Genomic DNA, 19,538 nt, shown 5'->3' on the forward strand with positions numbered 1-19,538 from the left:
TGGGGGCGCGCTGGGGGCCGAGCCGAACGCCGGCCCCGTCCTTGGCTCCACAGCGCGGGACCAGGCCCTGGCAGGAGGCGGGGGGCCGGCAGGTACGTACGCCCGCCGCCCCCCCGGAAACACTCCGGGGGCAGAGGGGGCGTCCGGGTCCCAGACCCCGAGCCTCGGGGTCTCTTCCCTGCACCTCTCATTTACACGCGTTTAACCAAACCGCGGTACGAATTCCAGTTTCGGGGTCCGTAACTCATGCCGTGGACACAGCCACGCCTGACGCTGCTGTCCACGGCAGCTCCGTGCTGTTGGCAGAGCCACAAGGTTATAACAGAGCACTCGTGGCCCCTTGTGAAGGTGGCCGACCCGCCATGCCTGCGTCCCTGAGGAACTGGCAGCCTGGTCGCTGAGGCTGCACAGACTGCCCTTCCCTGCGGGGGACGCGCCTCTTCAAAGTGCCCCCTTTGCCTAGAAGTCCTTGAAACATGGGTAGCTGGTCTCCAGGCTCCCCCACCCCTGCCCTAGGGACAGATGGCCATGGCGGTGCCGGGGTGGGGTCTGACGAGATGAAAGGCGACCTGGGCACTCACCCCTGCCCCCGTCCACCCGGTGCTCTGTGCACCCCAGGATGACTGCATCGGTCAGGGCTCTCCGGAGAGATAGTGGACAGGATGTGCGTGTAGAGATCTGTGATGAGGACGTGGCTGCCGTGACAGGCTGGCAAGTGCCACGATGGGCCGGCAGGCTTGGGACCCAGGGAGAGCCAAGGCAGGAATGTCCCCTCTCACTCAGAGCGCCAGCCTCTGTTCTATCCGGGCCTTCGACTGCTGGGACGAGGCCCACCACGCGGGCGGGGTCCTGCTTTACTCGCCTTCCCGTTCCTGTGCGGACTCATCCTGGAACACCCAGAGCGACGTCCCACCGAATCTGGGCGCTCTGGCTCCGTCACGTTGAAGCACAAAATTAACCACGTCAGCGGTCATTCTGAGCCTGAGGACAGTCCCGGGCCAGAGGTGTGAGTGGTGCTGGCGTTTGAGTCCTTGGCACCTGGGCAGATGCACGGGCCGAGTCGCGAGGGCCTCGGGCGTCCGCCGATGGGCACGGCTCCGGGGCCGGCCCCTGCTCTCCACAGCGTCACCCATGCCGCGCACGTGGGGACGTGACACCCGCTGGGTATGCGTGGGTGCCACCCGCATCCCGTGGCACACAGGTGCCCGTGCACACGGCAGGCTCAGGGCCGCGGGTCCGGCTCTGCCTCCGACAGGGCCTGGGGGCTGCGGCTCGTGTCTGGGCACCCGTGACCCACGGCTTTGTTCCCTCCTCAGACCACGGCCACGGGGAGTCCAGTAAGAGGCAGATGGTGTTCGGGGTCGTCACCGCCATTGACCTGCTGAGCTTCGTGGCCGCCCGGGAGCGGGCCCAGAAGACAGAGCCGGCGGTCGCGCCGGAGCCCAGAGCGGGCGGGGCAGCAGCGCCCCTCTGAGCCCCACGCGCGCCGCCCGCGCTCGCTCCCGTGGACACGGGACAGAAGCGCGTGTGCGCTCCCGTGAACACGGGACAGAAGCGCGTGTGCCTTTGGCCTGGCGCTGGCACTTTGCTGTCGCCAGGATGCCCAGCCCGGGGCCGGCGGAGACGTCACGGTTTCCCTCTCCTAACCCCGGGACCTGAAGGCGCCTGCGGTTCATTAGGTTAGACACGCTTTCCCTGACTTCCTCTCCGAGTGTTTCAACAAGGAAATCGTAGAGAACTCGGCGAGCGAGCCACCCGTGCGGTGACCGGGCAGCGGCTGGGCAGTGACCGGGCAGCGTGGAGTCGGCTGAAGGCGGAAGGAAGTGCGTTTTCCAGAGAAGGGTCCAGAGCGGCGGCTCAGGAAGCGTGCGCTGGCTCCGACCCCCTCACAGCCCGGCGTCTGCTCGGGTTGGAGGGGCTGGAGTTTTGGGGGCTTTTTAAATTGAGGTCCAATTCACGTACCTAAAATGAACAAATTTTAAGTGTACGATTCGGTGGCATCTATTAACATTCATGATGGCATTTATTACAGCCACATCCGCCAAGTTCCGAAATGATGTCATCGCCCCGTTAGGCGCTCATTCCCCTCCCCCCCTTCCCTCCGCTTCTGTCTCTGTGGATTTACCTGTTGGGGGCATGTCAGATAAATGGGAATCGCACGGCCTGTGGCCTTTTGTGTCTGGCTTGTTTCATTTAACGGGACGTTTTCGGGGTTCGTTTACATCGTAGCAGGTAGCGCTGCTTCGTTCCTTTTAATGGAATAACCCTCCACTGTGCGGACAGAGTGCGTTCTGTCTATCCGTTCATCAATCCATGGACACTCTGGCTGTTGTGAATTGTGGCGCCGTGAACATTCGTGTGCAAGTCTTTGTTCGAATGACTGTTTTCAGTGGTTTCGGGCATAAGCCAGGACTGGGATCGCTGGGCCACGTGATGACGCTGGTTAATCGTTTAAGGGCCTGCCAGACTGTTCCACGGCGGTGGTTCCGTCTCACAGTCCCGCCAGCAATGCACGAAGGCTCTAAGCTGCGTCCTGGCCAGTCCTTCGGCTTTCCTCCCCGTGGTGGCGGGTGTGGCGTGGCATCCCGCAGGTTGGATCTGCATTCCCCTAGCGATCAGTGACACTGGGCTTCCTTCCGTGAGCTTGTTGGCTGTGCGTTTACATTCTTTGGAGACACATGTATTCAGGTGCTTTGCTCTTTTTTAAATTGGGTTGTTTTTTGTTGTTCAGTTGTAGGTGTTTTCATATCTTTTAGATGCTAGACCCTTATCGCGATGGTGAGTGCAGACATTATCTCCCATCTGTGTCTCTTCCCTTTCTCGATAATGAACTCTGGCATACAACAGTTTTTTAATTTTGACGAAGTCCAATTTATCCGTTTTTTTTTTCTTTTGTTTCGTTTCTGGAATTGTATCTGAGAATTCGTTGTCAAATCCAGGGTCATGAAAATGTGCCCTATTTTCTTCCCAGAGTCTTGCAGTCTTAGCTCGTTGGTCCATTTTGAATTAGGTCCATCCGTGGCGGGAGGCGGGGCCCGGATTCCTTTTCCACGTGGACAGCCCCTCGCTGGATGGACGCCATCTTCCCCCCGACCAGCCTCGTCGCTCTCGTTGAAAGTCAGTGGGCCGTAAATGCACGGTTTACTTCTGGACCCCGGTTCTGCTCCATCGGTCTGAGTGTTTATCCTTATGCCAGGGCCAATTTTTGCGGCTCTGTAGCAAGTTTTAAACGTCAGGAAGGATGAGTCTTCTTAGTTCATTTTCAGTATTGTTTGAAAAATCATGATGCATCTCGGTGTATTTTTCTTTGTGTTTCTGGCTTGGGATTCCTTGAGCTTCTCGGATTCCAATATTTGACTAGTAATAGCTCCAGAAAGAAAAAAAGGAAATAATTCAAGAAACTCCCAGACTAAGAGACTCGCTTCTGCAGACCGAGGGGGTCCAGCTTGTACCCAATGCAAGGGATGGAGAGGCCCACACAGGAGACGCTGCTATGAAATGTTAGGTCACTTGAGACAAAAAGATCCAGCAAAGGCGTCCGGAGGTGGGCGGGGAGCTCAGCCCACATGGAGGGCTCAGGAACGAGACAGGCCTCTGACTTCTCGACTCCGTGTGGACCCTGGAGACAGGAGTGGAGCCTGAACATGTGTGAAGGGAAGAGGGGGTGCCGGCCAGTACCCTCGATGCGGACACGTGCCCCCTTTAGAGTGGAGTGGTGGGGGGGGAGACAGACATCGCCACCGAGGCAGGTGGCCTCTTTGCCGAGGAAAGCACTGGACGGTGTGTCTGCCCACGTGAGGGAGTGAAGCAAGGAAGAGGAAACGGGCCCCAGCCGTCGAGGTCAGGTGCGGGGGGCACCCCCAGAGTGACAGGGACATTCCAGAACAACAGGGCCGGGCAGACGGATTGCAAGAGAGAGACGGGGGGCCCAGGAGTGATGCTTCTGGGGGAAGCAAACACTATCGGGGTCTACAGACACATGGAGAGGGTCACAGCCTGGGAGTGGGGCTGCGTGAGTACCCGGAAAACAATGCACGCAGAGGCAACAGCAAGGTGACGTGAGAAACGTGATTACAGGACGTAACACGAAGCTGGGAGCGAGAGTCGCTCATCCGAACCACGCAGGCCCAATACCGATCTGCCCCAAACTCACAGAGCTAGTGAGTCAGGATGGTGTCCGCACGGGGGAGGGGCAGGCGAGCAAAGCGCACAGCGTCTTCCCCAGAGGTGCGCTGACGGACACCACGCCTCACCCTGAGGAGGCAGCCCGGGCGTGGGGGGAGACACGGCACGCACGTGGGACCCAGCTGGAGGGGTTCACGCAGTTGCCTCTGCAGCAGTGGGCGCCTGGGGCGCCCCGATCTTTCTCATTATAAGCCGCCTAGAACTATCTGACTGTATCTGTATGTAACTTCGAGAAAGGAAAACACCTTAGAGGAACTTGAGACATTTACTCCTCCCCGTCAGGCTCCTGGGAGCCCCTGAGCAGAGGGACAGAACAGCTCCCTCCCGTGGCCACGTTCCGGCCCTGTAATTGCGAGACTCGCCGACAGGTCTGCAGTGGCAAAGCTGATACTTAGCACTTTTTCAACGTGGCAGTTCCACAGGCTGGTCCTTGGGTACCACTGAGCAGACAGGGCGATCTCAGGGTCAATGTGAGGCTCAGAGCCAGCCGCACCCCATCCGCCCCAGCCTGTGCCCGGCCTCGGGGGCTACACCGTGAGGCTGGTGGGGACGAACCTCCCCGGAGACCCCTCGGCCTGGCTGCAGGACGCATTGAAGACGGCAGCCCCGAAGGCCCATCTTTGTTACCCACGCCCGATCGCAGCCACGGGTGCGTGGGCAGGGCCCGTGCCTGTCGACAATCGCCCGGGCAAGGAGTGAGTCCTGCCACGTCTATGAGCTTTTGGGCTGGACTGCGGTGGGAGCTGCCTCCCCCGTGTCCCCGGCACCTCCAACCATCTGTGGACGCTCGGAGCAGCAGGCCTTCCAGGCAAGGCCTTCTCTTGAGGTCCAGTCCCCTTTCTCTGCATCCTTGGCACTGATGGCCCCCGGCTTAGCTGGGCGCGCCTTTGGAGACGGCCAGTTCCTCGGTCATCAACTGCTTCCTGCCAGCTGTCCTGTGCCTGGGCGTCCTGGGGGCCCCACAGAGCGCCTCGCTCTGCCAGGCCGTGGCAGGAAGCCCCCAGCCAGTCTCCCCTCCAAACCAGGTTCTGAGGGGCCATCAGGACTGCAAAGCCAACAGGAAGTGTGCCGTAGCCCCCCGGGGAAGATTTCTATTTGGTGACCTGAGGGTCTGCAATTTGTCGAGAGGACGGAGGCAGGTGGCCTGAATGGTGCCCTCCCCACCCAACATCAGGTCCTGATCCCTGGCACCTGAGGATGTTCCTCGTTAGGAAAGTCTTTGCAGGTGTGATGAGGTTAAGGCCCTAAGATGTGGAGAGCACCGAGGGTGACCAGGTGGACGTGGGTGCCCTCACGTGTGAAGCAGAAGATCCTTATAAGGGAGAAGCAAAGGGACGTTTGAGACTCAGACAAGGGGAGACCGTGTGACTGCAGAGGCGGGGACTGTATGATGCTGCCACAAGCCAGGTGACAGCAAGAGTCACTGTGTCTAAAAGGCAGGAAGGCCCCTCCCCTAGAGCCTTCGCGGGAAGCACGGCCCCGCCGACACCTGCATTGCAGACTCGTGGCCCCCGACTGCTGCTCAGACCACCCGGCTTGTCACTTGTCTCGGCAGACCCCGGGAACAAGGCCGAGCCTGTGGGATCGTCAGCATGACGCATCGCTGATTTAAGGGAATGTCTCCAACACCTGCAGAGGTGGAGAGAGTGATAACCACTCCGTGTAGACCTCACCAGGGCGGCTGGGGCCTGTGTGGCTTTCTGGTGGCGTCCTGAGAAGCCACCCGCCTGGAGGGGGGGTAATGCTCCCGTGCACCCCTGGACGTGCCCCGTCCCTGAACGACACGTGCGTCATTCAACGAGCGTCTCATCAGACGTGTCTTTCTGCAACGCGTCTTCCGCTCACCATGTTTTCGAGATCTTCTCCACGGACGGACGTGCACCAGCTCGCTCGCTGGAGCTGGGCCGCTTCCAGGAGACGGCTTCACGCCATCTCTTCACCCGCCTCCCGTCGATACGTTTCAGCAGAGTCCAGGGGTTCGCGAATGTTTGCTCCGTTCAGCTCTCACCGTCGCCCTGGAAGGTAGGCACCAGCAGTATGCGGGCCTGGGGGCTTCCACGAGAGACCCTCATCCCTGCCGCGTGAGCCACGGTGGTCGGGTGGGCCGCTCACAGCAGGGCCCAGCCCCACCTGGAGCAGCTGACACCCACGACAGGGGCCACAGAGAAGGGGCTGTTCACTTGTTCCAGAAGGCCGTGAGGCTGGTCCCCTGTAGTAGCTGGGGCCGCTGTAAGCAAACACCCCACACAGGCGGACAAGCAGGCGCGTCCCTCAGTCCGGGGAGAGGCCCAGGGTCCAGGTGTGGGCAGGCCGCTAACTCTGAGGCTGGGACGGAGGATCTGCCCGTCTCCCGACTTCTGGGGGTCGCTGGCCATCTTGGGGTTCCTTATGGAAGCATCACCCCGATCTCTGCCTCCGTCTTCACATCGTGTCCTCCCTGTGTCCTAACTACCTGTCCTAAGGACCGCAGTCACTGGGTCAGGGCCCACCCTGGTGACCTCATCTTAGCCGATTCATCTGTGATGCCGCCATCTCCAAATGAGGTCGTGCTGCGAGGTGGCGTATGTGTGAGCCTGTGCCCAACGGCCTCACGGTCTGCTGGGTGAAGCCGTGCGTGGCACGTGTGCTAATGCTCTAGACTGGGCAGGTCCAAAGCACTTGGCGGCAGTCCCCAGACATCCCTGCGGTAGAGGCCACGGGACCAGACAGGAGGCTTGAGGCTGGCAGGAGCCACTGGGAGCAGTCCGTTAGCCCAGCGGGAGCAGGAGGGGAGTGAGGGACGGGCCGGTGGACAGTCTGCACCTGGGCGTTGGTCGCAGAGGGTAGGGGACTGCATGCGGAGGCTGGCTCTGCCACAGGCCGGTCCCCACCGGGGTCCCTGCAAGCTGGCCTCAGCACTGGAGGCTCTGGCAGCTCGGTGCGCCCCCAGCTCTGGCTGGGTGTTCGCATGCGTCCTTGGGGCCTGGGCGCCGAGGCCAGCGTGGGCGTGTCTGCCCTCTCGTTTACTCAGAATCCGTTAAGCTCTCTGAATTCTTTGACTTAAAAATATGTTAGAATTTCTGTAGTGTGTAAAAATTAATGTTTTTAAGTGAATTTAGTGGACAAAATTGAAAACTGCACCTTTTAAATACGAATTTCCTTAAAGGCTTAGAAAGGGAAAGGTGAATGAACCGTGTGCAAACACGGGAAAGCTGTCGAAGGTGCGTGGACGAGACGCGCGTGAACAGACGTGAGGCTGCAGCTGCGGGAGCCGGCAGCAGCCCCACGGCCTCCAGAGCCCCCCTGGAGGAAGCCAGTGCTCGGGGCTCGGTGGAGAGGAGAGTTCGCATCTGTGCTGTTTCTTTAACAAGGAAGCAGGGCTTCCTGGGCCAACGTCCAGGAAGAACAGCAGTGCCGGATCCCAGGTACCTGCTTTAGATGACGCGTTGCTTCAGACTGAGCATCACATTGTGCCTAAGGACACGGATGCTAACTTAAACCAGCATTGTTTAAAGCGGGCTCCTAAAGGACCGTTTCAGGGACACAGGTGTGCAGTGGGGTTGTTTAAGCATCGTAGTAACAACGGGCCCATCACTGCTTATGATTCCGTCTTCTCGTGAACTCTGGGCCCTGAGACACAGTCTGAAACAATCAGCCCTTCCTCCCGCGGTCTGGGGGGGCACCTCCACCCCGGCACGGCTGGGCTGGCCGGGAGGGGCCTCCACATGCGCCTCCCAGCGGGTGGGGAGCGCCTCTGACAAGGCCGGCCTGCTGTAGCTTGCCCATAGCGGGGTGTGGCTGAATCACATCACCGCAGAGCCCCCAGCCGCACATCCTGCTGCCAGCTCACGCTGGGATGGCACAGCTCCCTGGACAAAGCGGGTGTCTGGCTGGACAGTGGGGTCCGTGGCAGCGGGCTGTGCACGGCCACTCCCTTCCAAGCCACCTTGAAATGCTCCCCTTGGGCCCAGCAGCAAGGTGGGGCTGCTTGGTGGCTGGATCCAGAACTGGCTCGTGGCATGCGTTCTTGCGGGTCGACGGATGGCGGTTAGGCAAGTGCTGGCAGGACGAAGGACAGGCCGTGGCACAAAGCAACGGCCACGCGTGTCTGCTCACGCGCCCGGAGCAGCGCCAAGGCCCGGCCTCGCCGTCGGCCCCACCCACGCCCGCGGTGGCTGCCGGCTGTGGCTGCAACCCCGCCACGGCCTCTGCGTGCGGCCTGGGATCCCTGATGGCATGGCGGCCGGGACCCCAGGGGGAGCGGCTGCCCACCCTGTCCTCACCTCTGTCGCCAGCGTCATAGCCATCGCACACGGCTCTGACGTTAAGATGGTAACGTCATCTGTTGCCAGAGGAGGGGACTCGCGTGACCAACGAGTCCTGGAGGGGCTGTGGCCCCTGAGAATGTAACCTGCCCAGGGCCCCAGGGGCGCAGAGATGGGACACTCCCCCAGAATCAGGCGCCAGGATGGCAGATGCAGCCACAGCCCCGACGTCCCAACTCGAGGTCATCTCCAGGCCCTGCCCCTCGGTGACTGACTCCCTCCCGTTTAGCTGGGGGCGTCCGGCGCAGACAGGCCACTATGCGTCCACTCTGGGTCTGACGGGCCCACCTGCTGCAGGCTGACTCCTGGCAACTGGGGACACAAAGGTTTGTGCGTTCCCCATTTACTTAATGGGGAGCAGGTGGTTCTGCTTCCTCCATTCAAACCAAATTAAACCCCGTTTCTCACACTATTTTGTGGCTCCGCTCCCCTTTTGGATGGGGGCCCTGAGGACATGACTCGCACTCTACCAGGGAGGACAAGGGAGTGACACAAAACCTTCACTCCTCCAGCTCGGGGAGCCGCGGCCGCAAGGCCACCCGGTGACTCATGCTGAGCAGGACAAGCCCCCAAAGTGGGATGGGACGCAGCCTGGAGCCCCCTGGCTGCGTGCGGTGGGGCCACAGGGGAGTCAGCGCTCCATCTTGGGTGCTGCGGGAACCCGGGGAGCAGGGACCCCTGGAGGTGGCGGGCATGCCACCTGGCCCGACCCACCCAGCACCCTTTCCCTCCTGCAAAGCCAAAGCCTGGATCCACAGGGGGAGCGACCCCACCCAGCAGAGATGACTCCTCAGGGGGCTGGGGGCAGCAAACGCTTCTGACCCAGGCGAGTGCCCCGATTGTACGCACACCCCCGCCCAAGACCCCGCCCAAGACCCCGCCAGGTACAGGGCCTGGCAGGAGGGGGCAGGGTCGCTGAGATCTGAGCCCTGAGCCGTGGACCCAGGACCTGCCGCCACGGAGGCTGAAGCAGACGCCCTGCCTGCACCTGGGCCTCGGGCCTTTGTGGGGAGTGCACGAGCGGAGACCACCTCGGCGGCTTAGATGTGAGGCTCAGGTGTGCTGCACCTGCCCGCAGCCAAGGTGCGCAGGAGCATGCGGAATCTGAGGGTCACGGAAGCAACAAGGAGCCCAGCCCAGCACACGGGGTAACACTGACTGCACCCCACACCGGCGGCCGGGCAGAAGGGTGCCCATTGCGGGCCGGCGGCCAGCCGCCTGCTTTGGCCTCCACCGTTCCACAGGAGAATCCCGCGTTCAGGCACAGATTACCAGACACAGGACAGAGACGACGTAACCGGTCATGGAAGACATGCCGCCGTGACCGTCTCTGCGGGGTCCCCACGCGGCCGAGGGCTCTGGCTGAGGCTGCGGGAGCAGGGGCCCGGGCACGCTGTGATGTCCTGGTGACGTCCCGCCAGCCACAGGCAGGTTCGCGTCTCCCTAACTCGCCGATGGCGTCCCAGTCCCTGCGCGTGTGGGGACGGGGCCCCCACTCCCCGTGCCTGCTGGTCTTCCGGTTCCTTCCAGGAAACGTCCCCGTCGCTTTTCCCTCGGTACCGTCTTTTTCTCGCTGATTTTCAGGGATCCCCCTTAACCCTCAACGTGAACTCCCCGTGGGCTTTAGGTGTGAAAAAGGACGATCATTGCCCACCTGCTAGTCCGTGGCCTCCTTCCCTGAACAGAAGCCCCTTGGGGTCTGGCCCACCCACCGATGTTTTGTCTTACAGATGAGAAGACATTTCAAGCCACATTATGTTCTGTCACCCGACACCCAGCCACTGCCCTGTCCCCACTCTGTGACACTGTCTTTACCAAAGCTCCCAGGTGCCTCCACCCACCGGCCCCTCCTACAGGCACCTCTGTCCCTGCTTCTGTGGCTTGACGTAGTTGCCCCTCCCCCGGCCCTGGTCTGCCAGCTTGGGGCCACCCTGGCGCTCCCACAGCAAAGCCATTAAGGGCTTTGCAGCTTACCTTGGACGTGGACGGCTGTGTTGAGATGTTAAAAAAACTGAGTTAACGTACAGCAGAATCCTTTTAAAATATTCCCGATTTTACCTACTAGCCGTTTTCTAAAAACATCTAAGCAACTAAAGCCATCAGCATCATCAAAATGTTCCTTTCAAACATGCTGGATAAAAGAGCTCCTGATTTGTATTAAGGCCGTTATTGGCTTTTATCGGCTCAGGTCTTGGGTTCCTTTAAATCACGCTGTAAAAATCAAACATCTGTACAAGGTAATGCCTTCTAAATAGTAGCTGTACGTAAAATACTAAGTTATTTAATTAAGCGGCACTAATTAGTCCTCTAGGCCAACCAGGGCCGAGCTGGACGAGAGCTTGCTGGGCCAGACAGCCCTGCGTCTTCCCGGCTGATGGAGAATGCGGGTTCTCAGGAGGGCCAGCCCGGGGCCCGCACGCCCGCCTCCCAGCCCCGCACGCCCTGCACGGCGTCACATGTGCCTCGATGCTGCAGCGTCCAGTTTTGCCAATTTCGTTTTAAAACGGTACAGCTATCTCACGTCTCAGCGAAGGTACGAGGCTAACTGTAAAAAGGGCAAAGATAATTTGTGCTAAGAGTTTCTTCTTAGAGTGTATACAGCAGCATATGTAGGCTAAACGTGATACATATCTTTTTTAGGACGTCTGCATCACGTGACAAAATGTGAAACGCTAAACATTGGATCCAAATCTATTTCTTATTTTCAGGATTTGCTGGGTCATTATTTACTCTTTGTCTCTGGATCAAATTTCATTAGTCATAAGTAGTACTTGTGAACTTGAATAACCCTTATCAACCAATTCCTTCCCTTTTACAAAAGCAGCACTGAGAGCCTGGAGGTGACAGTCCAGGGCTGGCTGAGGTCTCTCCTGGCTAGCTCTCACCTCTGACCTGAGCAGCTGGAGACAGCTCAGCGACTCGCTTTCTGTCAAATCAGGATTTCCTAAAACAACACACCTCAGAGCTGTGAGTCCTCAACTCCTGCAAGACTCACGATCTTAGATGCGCATTAAAAACAATCTGCTGACGACGCACGTCAGCCTCCAGGCGTGCAGTTCAGGGGTCAGGACACTGTCCTGCAGAGAAACAGCACCCTGGGCTTGTCCCCGCATGCATGCCTCTTGGGGGGGGGGGGGCAGCCCTGCCACGGGGTTTACAGTATGGACTGAGGGGCAGCACCTTACTGATGAGTCGTTTTCTTCTCGTTACTATCAAGATAATTACATTTATGACAAAATACAACAAAAAACAAAATTTTCCAATTTTTTCCTGGAAAAACAATGACTAAAGTAATTTAAGATTTTTGAAAGTTAAATGGCTCTGAGTGCCCCAGTGCAACCCTAATTTTTAAAACGTACAGGGGTCACTACGAACCCACGTGTCTGCCACCAGCAAAACCTGTCAGCAATCCGAATGCTTAAAATGGAAAAGCGGCTTGCGGTGACATGAGCTTCAGAAAATAAAACATCCATAAAGCATGTTTCTATTTTTAATACTTTTGCTTGGATAAATCAATTGCTTCACAAAAATCCCTTTCAAAGACAACAATCCAAGAAAACATAGTTACAGTATTCACATTTTGAAGATTGTCAGTTCATAGACCAAACGTAACTAAAACGAAGGAAGATGGCCGAGTTATTTGTCACTAACTGCCGGAGATGGGCTTTTCACACCTTCCGACTGTGTCAGAATTTGTCTAAAGAAATCAGTGCCCTGACGCTTTCTCTCACAGGTCAAAGACGGGTGGCCCAGTGGGGCAGGCCACACGGAACCGACTCCTGGAACTAGGTGTGAGGTCCGAGCCGCGCTGCCCTGGGCCTGTGAGCAGCTGGTGCCCCGCTTCCTCCCTCTGCATCCCGGATGAACCCACATCTGTCTTACCGTCCTGAGCCTGGAGGCTGAAGGTGAGGGGAGGGAGGGGCTTGGGCCGGGGCGGGCCTGGGGCGTGCGAAGCCCGGGGTACAAACGTGCACACCCTGGCTCTCAAAACACATCCAAAAGCCCCTTTGTGAGGAAAGAATTTAGCAAGTACTCAACAGTCCCGTCAAATCCACTCATTTACAATGGAGGCCCAACGGGTGTACTTTACAGAATCTCTCGAATATCCAAGGGCTGGAAAACGGGCAAACTGATGACACACAGGCCGGGCTGCGGGCTGTGGTTCTGGGGACCCAACCAGCCTGCGAGTCGGGGCCAGGCACCGCAGACGGCGTCGTCAGGGCCCTCACCCTGTGCACGCAGTGAGGGCTGGAGGCTTGTCAAGCCTCAGGCCGGGCTGGGTGGACGAACCCCGACTCGGCCCCCGCATCCAAACTGACAGTGTACACGGCCCTCAGCTAACCTCCCGCTGCTCTGGTGCCCACGGCTCGGGGGCTGCGAGGAGCCCACCTTCTGTGACTGGCTAACCTGACGAGCAGGGCAGCTGTCGGGGGCGGGAGGAGGACAGGCTGGCTGGCTTCCATGGGTCCTGCTTTGAACAAATCCAACGTGTGTAGACTGAAAACATTAAAAACTGTTTATAAATAGGGAATGCAACAGCTGCCTAAAAATGTGACTTTCTCCCCAGAAAAGACAGTCAAATTTTTCTTTCTAAAGCTCTGAAATATTTTTAAAGAAATTTCTATTATTTCTTGGTGCATTCTAGGTTATCTAGAAAGTACTTTCCTAGGATTAACTTTAATACATTTTTAAGGAAAAATCGGTCCCAGAAAAACCTGCGCTAGCTCAAAACATCCCTCTGAGAAACCCGTTGTGCAGCCCGCTACGGCTGCTGAATCTCAAGAACCGATGACCCCCGGCCACGAAGCCGCCCTGTACAACGCACCGAATCCCGGGCACCCCGCCAAGATCCGCACAGACCTTCCTGATGGAGAAGGTGCCGTTTCTGAGAAAGAGCCCCACTCGCAAGCAAATGAATAAAAGCAAACCGACCAAAGTAAACAAAACCCAGTCTACGCTCTCGGTTCGTCTTGTCACCAAGAAACGGAAGCCCCAGCGTTATCCCAGACCCCATGTGACAGAGCCAGAGGGGAGGCTCGGGGAAGCCCGAAGCCACACTACAAGGAGAAAACACCGATCCCCCCGCCCCCCCCCGGAGCGACGGCGTGTGCGGCCACCAGCAGGGGTGTCAGCGTTGCTGTCAGCACCGTCCTGTTCGCTCCTGTCACTTCGTGGACCTCCGTCACTTACGTAAGGAAGCTGAACGTTACTGACCGTGGGACAGAGGACGCTTTCTATTAGTTTACAATAAACGTTCTATGAATGACATGGCTGACTAAAAAAACTCTAAAACGACGCAGGCTACCATGGTGTAGCCGCCATTTAACTGTGGTGGAATTTGCTCCGACTGAAATGTGAGCGGTGAGAGCTTTTAACTGACTCCCGGCTACACGTCACTCCCCTTAGCTAAGTCCTATCTAGACATGTGTTTAGGTCAACTGTAAAATGCAATCTGAGCATTTACATATAAACTAAAGTTTGAAGATATCAAAATTTCATTCAATAGCTGTTTCTTTTCCAGTAGTAAATGTCGATTACCACCCGAACTAACTTGGGGCAGGTTCGTTAAATTTGGTCGATTCGGAACACTCCGAATCGAGATAGTAAGCGTGTATGGTTTCCTCTCTAAAAATTTTATCCTCAATATAGTCATAATCCAATTCATAACGAATTTATAAAAATAGCTTTTTATCCAATAATTCCAGCAAGGTAAAAATAGGAGTTTCTTTTTATATATAGCAAACGAAACAGGCTCACTGAACACGAGAGAACTCAAAACGTATTGAAGTCGCCGTACGTCCCGCGAGGCCGCGCTCGGGCCGTTGTGGTGTCTTGTCCACCTCGCACGGGCAGCTTGAAGGTGCAGAAGCTTCTTCCGAGCCTGCGGGCTACACGCACACATCAGCCCGCCAAGACCTGCTTCGCCCGCAGAACTCAGTTAACACTGCGTCATTTCTAGCAAATGGCAGCACTGCTCCTTAATCTAGTGAGGGCTCATGGGGGCGTTTGTCATTCCTCACACTTTTAGCGTTAAACCTTCAAAGAATCTCCTCGAAGCCCCCGAACGCACACACGCGCGCACACAGCGTGAGAGACGTCGCTCCTGAAGCTCACCGCGAAATACAAAAGTGCACTCTCCGACATCTACGTATGAACAGGCTAGAAACGGGACTGTGTAAAACGTTTGCTGTGCAAACTGGGAGGAGCCAGGCCCCGCCCTGGGCCCTGGCCACCGGGGCCTGGCGCCCGCCCTACTGCAGAGAGTCGCTGTTCTCCAGGACCAGCCCGCCGATGTGCGCGGGGGCCAGCGCGGCCCCGCCGGGCCCCGGGCTGTCCACGGACTCGTCCTCGCTCTGCTCGGCCATCATGACTTGCTGCACGGCCAGGGTGGCCCCGTCCGAGGACAGAGACTGCAGGCTGTCCACACTCACGCTCACGGGCGTGCTGATCGTCACGACAGCTCCTGCGGCAGAAAGGGGTGGTCACCACGCTCTGCCCCCCAGCGGGGTGCTGTTCGCTCACCTGACCTCGCCTCGAGACCCCTCTGTGTTTCTGGGTCGCTCGGCAGGGACCTGGGAAGCTGTCCCGAGGACGGGCCTCAGCGCTCGCTGAAGGTCTCGGGGGTCAGGGTGCCACAAGAACACAAATGACCAGCGGGTGGGGGAGAGGGCAGGACGGCCGTGACTGGAGAATCAAAGCAGGCCGGGGTGGTGGCCCGTGACAAGGGGAGAGGGGGTGGGTCCCAGGGGATGAGAGAAAGCAAGATAAAGGTGGCAGGGACTTAGGGGTGAGGGGGCCAGTGCGGGGCAGTGAGAAGGGACGATGCCACCCTCTGGCCCGAGGGCCAGGGCCAGGACGGAGGACAGTGCCCGTGCTGAGCCTCGGGTGTGCGTGTCTCTGTCCCTGGTGTGGCGCCCCCTCCCTCACGGGCACCGAGTGACGCTCCCCAGGGACCGCCTTCCTCACGTCTCCGAGGCAAAAATGGCAGCCGCACACACCTCGGTTCCCGGCCCGAGCTCACGGGGCCGACGGCCAGCCAGGGCCTCTCGCCTACGGTCACCACCCGCCCCGCGGTGTCGCCGCACGCTTGCCCGGGGCCCGGCCCGTACCTTCCGACATGGCGAGCTCGCTGGGCGGTGGCTGAGCGGCTCCCGATGCGATGGAGTCCGGCCAAAACCTCTGAACCGGCCTGTTCTGAGCAGTCTTCTTCTTCGTTTTCGGAGTTTCTGAGCAACTGGAATCCAGCATCGGCTGAAGGATCCGTCTCCTGGCGTTGATGAACCTGGGCGTGAGGTCGACAAAGGGACAACCGTCACCAACGGCCTCTTTAAAGGCCTCCCGCAGGAGCGACAGGGGCTCCCGGTACACAGGCTGCTGCAACACGGTACGAGAAACACAGTGCCGCAGACTCTCATTCCGACAGACCCGGCGTCGAGACGAGCCTTCCGCCTGCGCGGCCAGCAAAGCAGGCCGTGCTGTCCTTACAATGGTTCATCGCAACAAAGACCCCTCCTCTGCGTCCCTGCTTTCCACTTCGGCTGATTTAGTCGTTTGTGGATTCGCTGGTCTTTACGACAGCGATGACACCATCACAGCCGTGAACGTGACATTATTTTCTCTAAGGGAGAGAAAGGTTTAAGTGGCAAAACTACGTCCCGTGCGGCCTGTGTCTCTGCCTGCCGGTCCCTGGGTGTGACAGGCCTGACCCTGGAGCACGCAGGTGTGACTCCAGGCGTGACCAGAGGTCACCTGAGGCAGGAGTTCTGTCTCGTCCACAGACGACTCCAGCTGATGAGCTATTGCTTAGATGGCAAAGTCGCGAGTCACTAAGCTGTTCTAGACGCACGCCGGAACCATAAAATCACAGACGTCAGCGGCTCTTAGGGACTAAGCCTCACTTCGTGACTTGACGCCACGTAAAAAGAGCAGCAGAAACGCCCTGGATGGCGGCGAGGCGGGCCGTGGTGCCACGCAGACGCGCATGACGGTACCGCTGAAATGCGCACTTTCGGCCATCTCCATCGCTCCCAGAACCCCAGCCGCTGCCCCCCGACGTGGGAGAGCAGGGGGCTGAGGCCAGGAGGCGGCCTATCCCCCCGCAGTCTGCTGTGCAGCCCGTGGGCGAAGGGCACGGTGGCCGCCCGCAGAGCCCGTCTCCCCAGAAGCTGATCGGACTCCACGGCACCCTGACCCAGCACAGGAAACCTCGCCAGCCGTCCTGCCACCCGTTCCCAGGAGCGCGAGTGATCGGTGGTCAGCCCCTCGCTAGAGGCACATGCTCCTCTACCGAAGGTGGACCTCAGGGAACAGCCAAGTGGCGTCCAGGGCAGGGCAGGAAAGAAAGCATGGCCTCAGACCCTGAGTCTGGCCGGCCGTCGGGTGGGGGCGGCCTCTCTTTCGATGTCCTCACACGCAAACGAGAGAACTAGACCCGGACCGGCTCTCAGGCTGCTGAACTTTAAAATCCAAACATGTCAGAACACGTAAGGTTGCACTGGACACGTCCCAGTGTAAACGACTGGCAGCACGGGGCTTCATGCAGAGCGACTCTTCCGTCCCTGTCACACAGCAGGACCTGGACTGGGAGACCGATCGATAGCCCTGCGGTCCCCCGGACCTGCCTCTCCACCCTCGTGCAAAGTGGCCGCGAGGTGGAGGCGGAGCCGGGAGCCGACGGTGGGTTCAGAGTCCAAAACGCAGTTTTGTGAATATACGAGAAAATGAACAGTCATGGAGTGAATCAGCTACAAGTGACTAAGATTTCAGAAACTTTAGAATTTACGAAAGTCACACTATTAAACTGTTAGTAACTTAACAAATTAAAGGTTGATGTTAAACTTTCCAGATAATTCTGCGAACGCCACGGGGCACTAAGTTAGGGAACACGAGGAAGTCACTAAACAAAGAAAAGTAAGGAGAGGGTGACAGGGTGACAGAAGCAAGGGAAGAGCCGAACGACCCATCCGTCGATCCATCGATCCATCGATCCATCCATCGACCCATCGATCGCTGTCGTGACTCAACTACACGAGAGCGGCGAGGCACGTGGTGACCGCGGACTGGCCGCGGATCCGTTAGCGCCGCTCAACAGAGCAACGGGAAATCATGCAAACAGCGTGGTCTCCCATCGCGACCCAACTCCGAAAGGATGGCGCAGACGCAGGCAGCAGCAACGTTTAACGCAGCGCCAAAGCACACCCTCTGCACGTGTAACCGCGCAGGCTGGAAGAGGCTGCCATCTCCATGGGACTCATCGGGCCTTCGAGTTCAAACTTGAACGGTCAGAACGGGAAGGCGGCCGTGTCGCCAGCGGTGGCCTGTGCTTTCTCTGCTTTCACACGTGCCAATTATTAAGGGGAAACCACTTCCTAAGCGCGCCCCAGCCCTTCGCACCACTTACAAGCGGACCGCCCTCACTGAGGGGAAAACACGGGGTCAGGGTCCAGGTGTCCCCGTCACGCGGGACCCGAGAGCTGGAGCAGGACGTCTCACTGATAAAGCAAACATCTCCCTGGGCGGTTCCCTCCTCACACCCCGCTGAGGGGCAGGGCCACCACCTGGACGCCTGGGAGCTGCCTCCCCCAATCACAGCCAACAGCGGGACGCAAGGTTTGGAAAGGTGGGAAGCTGCAGAGGGGGCCACCGGTGTCACCCTACCTCACCTCTGCCACCCACTGCCCAGAGCATCAGCGCTCCGAGGTCACCCGGCGGAGAAACCTGTCTAATCGGGCAAGCGGGGCGTGGGCGAAAAGCCCGCAGCGAGGTGCTGAGCGTTCAGAGCGGGCGCTGGAAGCGTGCTGGCTTGTTCTGAGGGGTCCTGCCAGCGCCCCCAGCCCTCAGGCAGGAGCACTATCCGCGTGTTCTCCACCAGACTTCGCTATTCACTGGCGGCGGCGTTTCCAGGCGTTCGTGACGCTGGGGGGCACGAGGAGGGGAGCGGCATGCTCACCAGTTGTTAACTTGGAGCAGCGTCAAATTTGTCTGGGCGGCGATCTGTTTCTTCTCATCTTCTGTCGGGTAGGGATGCTAGAAACAAACAGAAGGGTCACCGTGAACCTCGGTTTGCAAAGGAGCTCAAGACCATCCCGGTAAAGCAGGCACACGAATGATCACGTGTAAGCAGCTGACAAGCGTCAAGCCTGCTTTTGGTGAAAACCTAACTTCGGTCTCATGATTCTCTTAGAAATGCCCCAAACAGAACGGAGGGCTTGTCCCGGCTGCCCAGGAGCACCTGGCACCGCGGCAGCTGGTCAAAGCTCCGGCGACGGTGTGCCACCACCCCCGGCACCGTCCTCAGCACGGCACACGATCTAGTTTTCCCGTCAAGGTTACCGAGGTGTAACGGTGAGCCACAACCTGCACCCACGTAAAGTGAATAAATAGTCGCGTTCTGACCCACGAAACCTCAGCCACAACAAGGCACTCAGCCCCCTGCACGGTCATTCCCAGATTCCTCACGACGGCCCCTCAGATGGACACAGCATCATCTTTTACAGACGAGGGAACCGGGGCATGGAGCGTTGGCCCCCACCGCCCACAGCTGGTGAACCAGGAGGCGGCGGAGAGGGGCCAGGCAGGCTGCTCCAGGCCTGTCATTTTGCGTGACGTGTCTCTACCACGAGAACTGCGGGAAGAAACCGACACGGACGCCCTGACGTCCTCTGTAGCTTCTCAGAAGACGACCTCTGCCAGGTGAACACGGGCCGTCATGCAGAACCCACCCGGGCCCGGACCTGTGCCAGGTGAACACGGGCCGTCATGCAGAACACACCCGGGCCCGGACCTGTGCCAGGTGAACACGGGCCGTCATGCAGAACACACCCGGGCCCGGACCTGTGCCAGGTGAACACGGGCCGTCATGCAGAACCCACCCAGGCCTGGGCGGGGCACTCTTCCCTCCCTCCTTAACGTATGATTGAAATGCTTCACTTTAAAAAACAGAATTAAACTGGAAGTAAATCTCAAAATCCGCAGAAGTAGCAAGGGAAAATCATTTCTCTCGACAGCAACCACCCACCTGTCCAGCTGGGGCACTGCCCCCCATGTGGG

At 58.6% G+C, this 19,538-nt stretch overlaps 2 protein-coding genes across 7 annotated transcripts in view; one reads left to right on the forward strand and one right to left on the reverse strand.

Moving 5' to 3' along the window:
• The window catches only part of CBS (cystathionine-beta-synthase), an 18,428-nt gene extending 16,258 nt beyond the window's left edge, over window positions 1-2,170 (forward strand). The window contains exons 15-17 of one of the 3 annotated variants that reach the window (XM_015593117.2): window positions 54-92; window positions 1,317-1,508; window positions 1,542-2,170. In XM_015593117.2, coding sequence (XP_015448603.1) covers window positions 54-92; window positions 1,317-1,474 — 197 coding nt within the window. In that variant the 3' untranslated portion in view covers window positions 1,475-1,508; window positions 1,542-2,170. The other 2 variants (XM_025050223.1, XM_025050224.1) reach the window with 2 other exon arrangements.
• A 9,796-nt stretch (window positions 2,171-11,966) lies between these two features.
• Window positions 11,967-19,538, reverse strand: part of PKNOX1 (PBX/knotted 1 homeobox 1) — a 43,586-nt gene continuing 36,014 nt past the window's right edge. For all 4 annotated transcript variants that reach the window (XM_025050227.1, XM_006916722.3, XM_025050225.1 and 1 more), the window contains 3 exons: window positions 18,439-18,515; window positions 15,599-15,771; window positions 11,967-14,952 (listed from right to left, as the gene is read on the reverse strand). In XM_025050227.1, the coding sequence (XP_024905995.1) occupies window positions 14,741-14,952; window positions 15,599-15,771; window positions 18,439-18,515 (462 nt within the window). In that variant the 3' untranslated portion in view covers window positions 11,967-14,740. The remainder of the gene's footprint in view (window positions 14,953-15,598; window positions 15,772-18,438; window positions 18,516-19,538) is intronic.

The sequence above is a fragment of the Pteropus alecto genome, unplaced genomic scaffold (genome assembly GCF_000325575.1).
Source record: "Pteropus alecto unplaced genomic scaffold, ASM32557v1 scaffold97, whole genome shotgun sequence".
Lineage (NCBI taxonomy): Eukaryota > Metazoa > Chordata > Mammalia > Chiroptera > Pteropodidae > Pteropus > Pteropus alecto.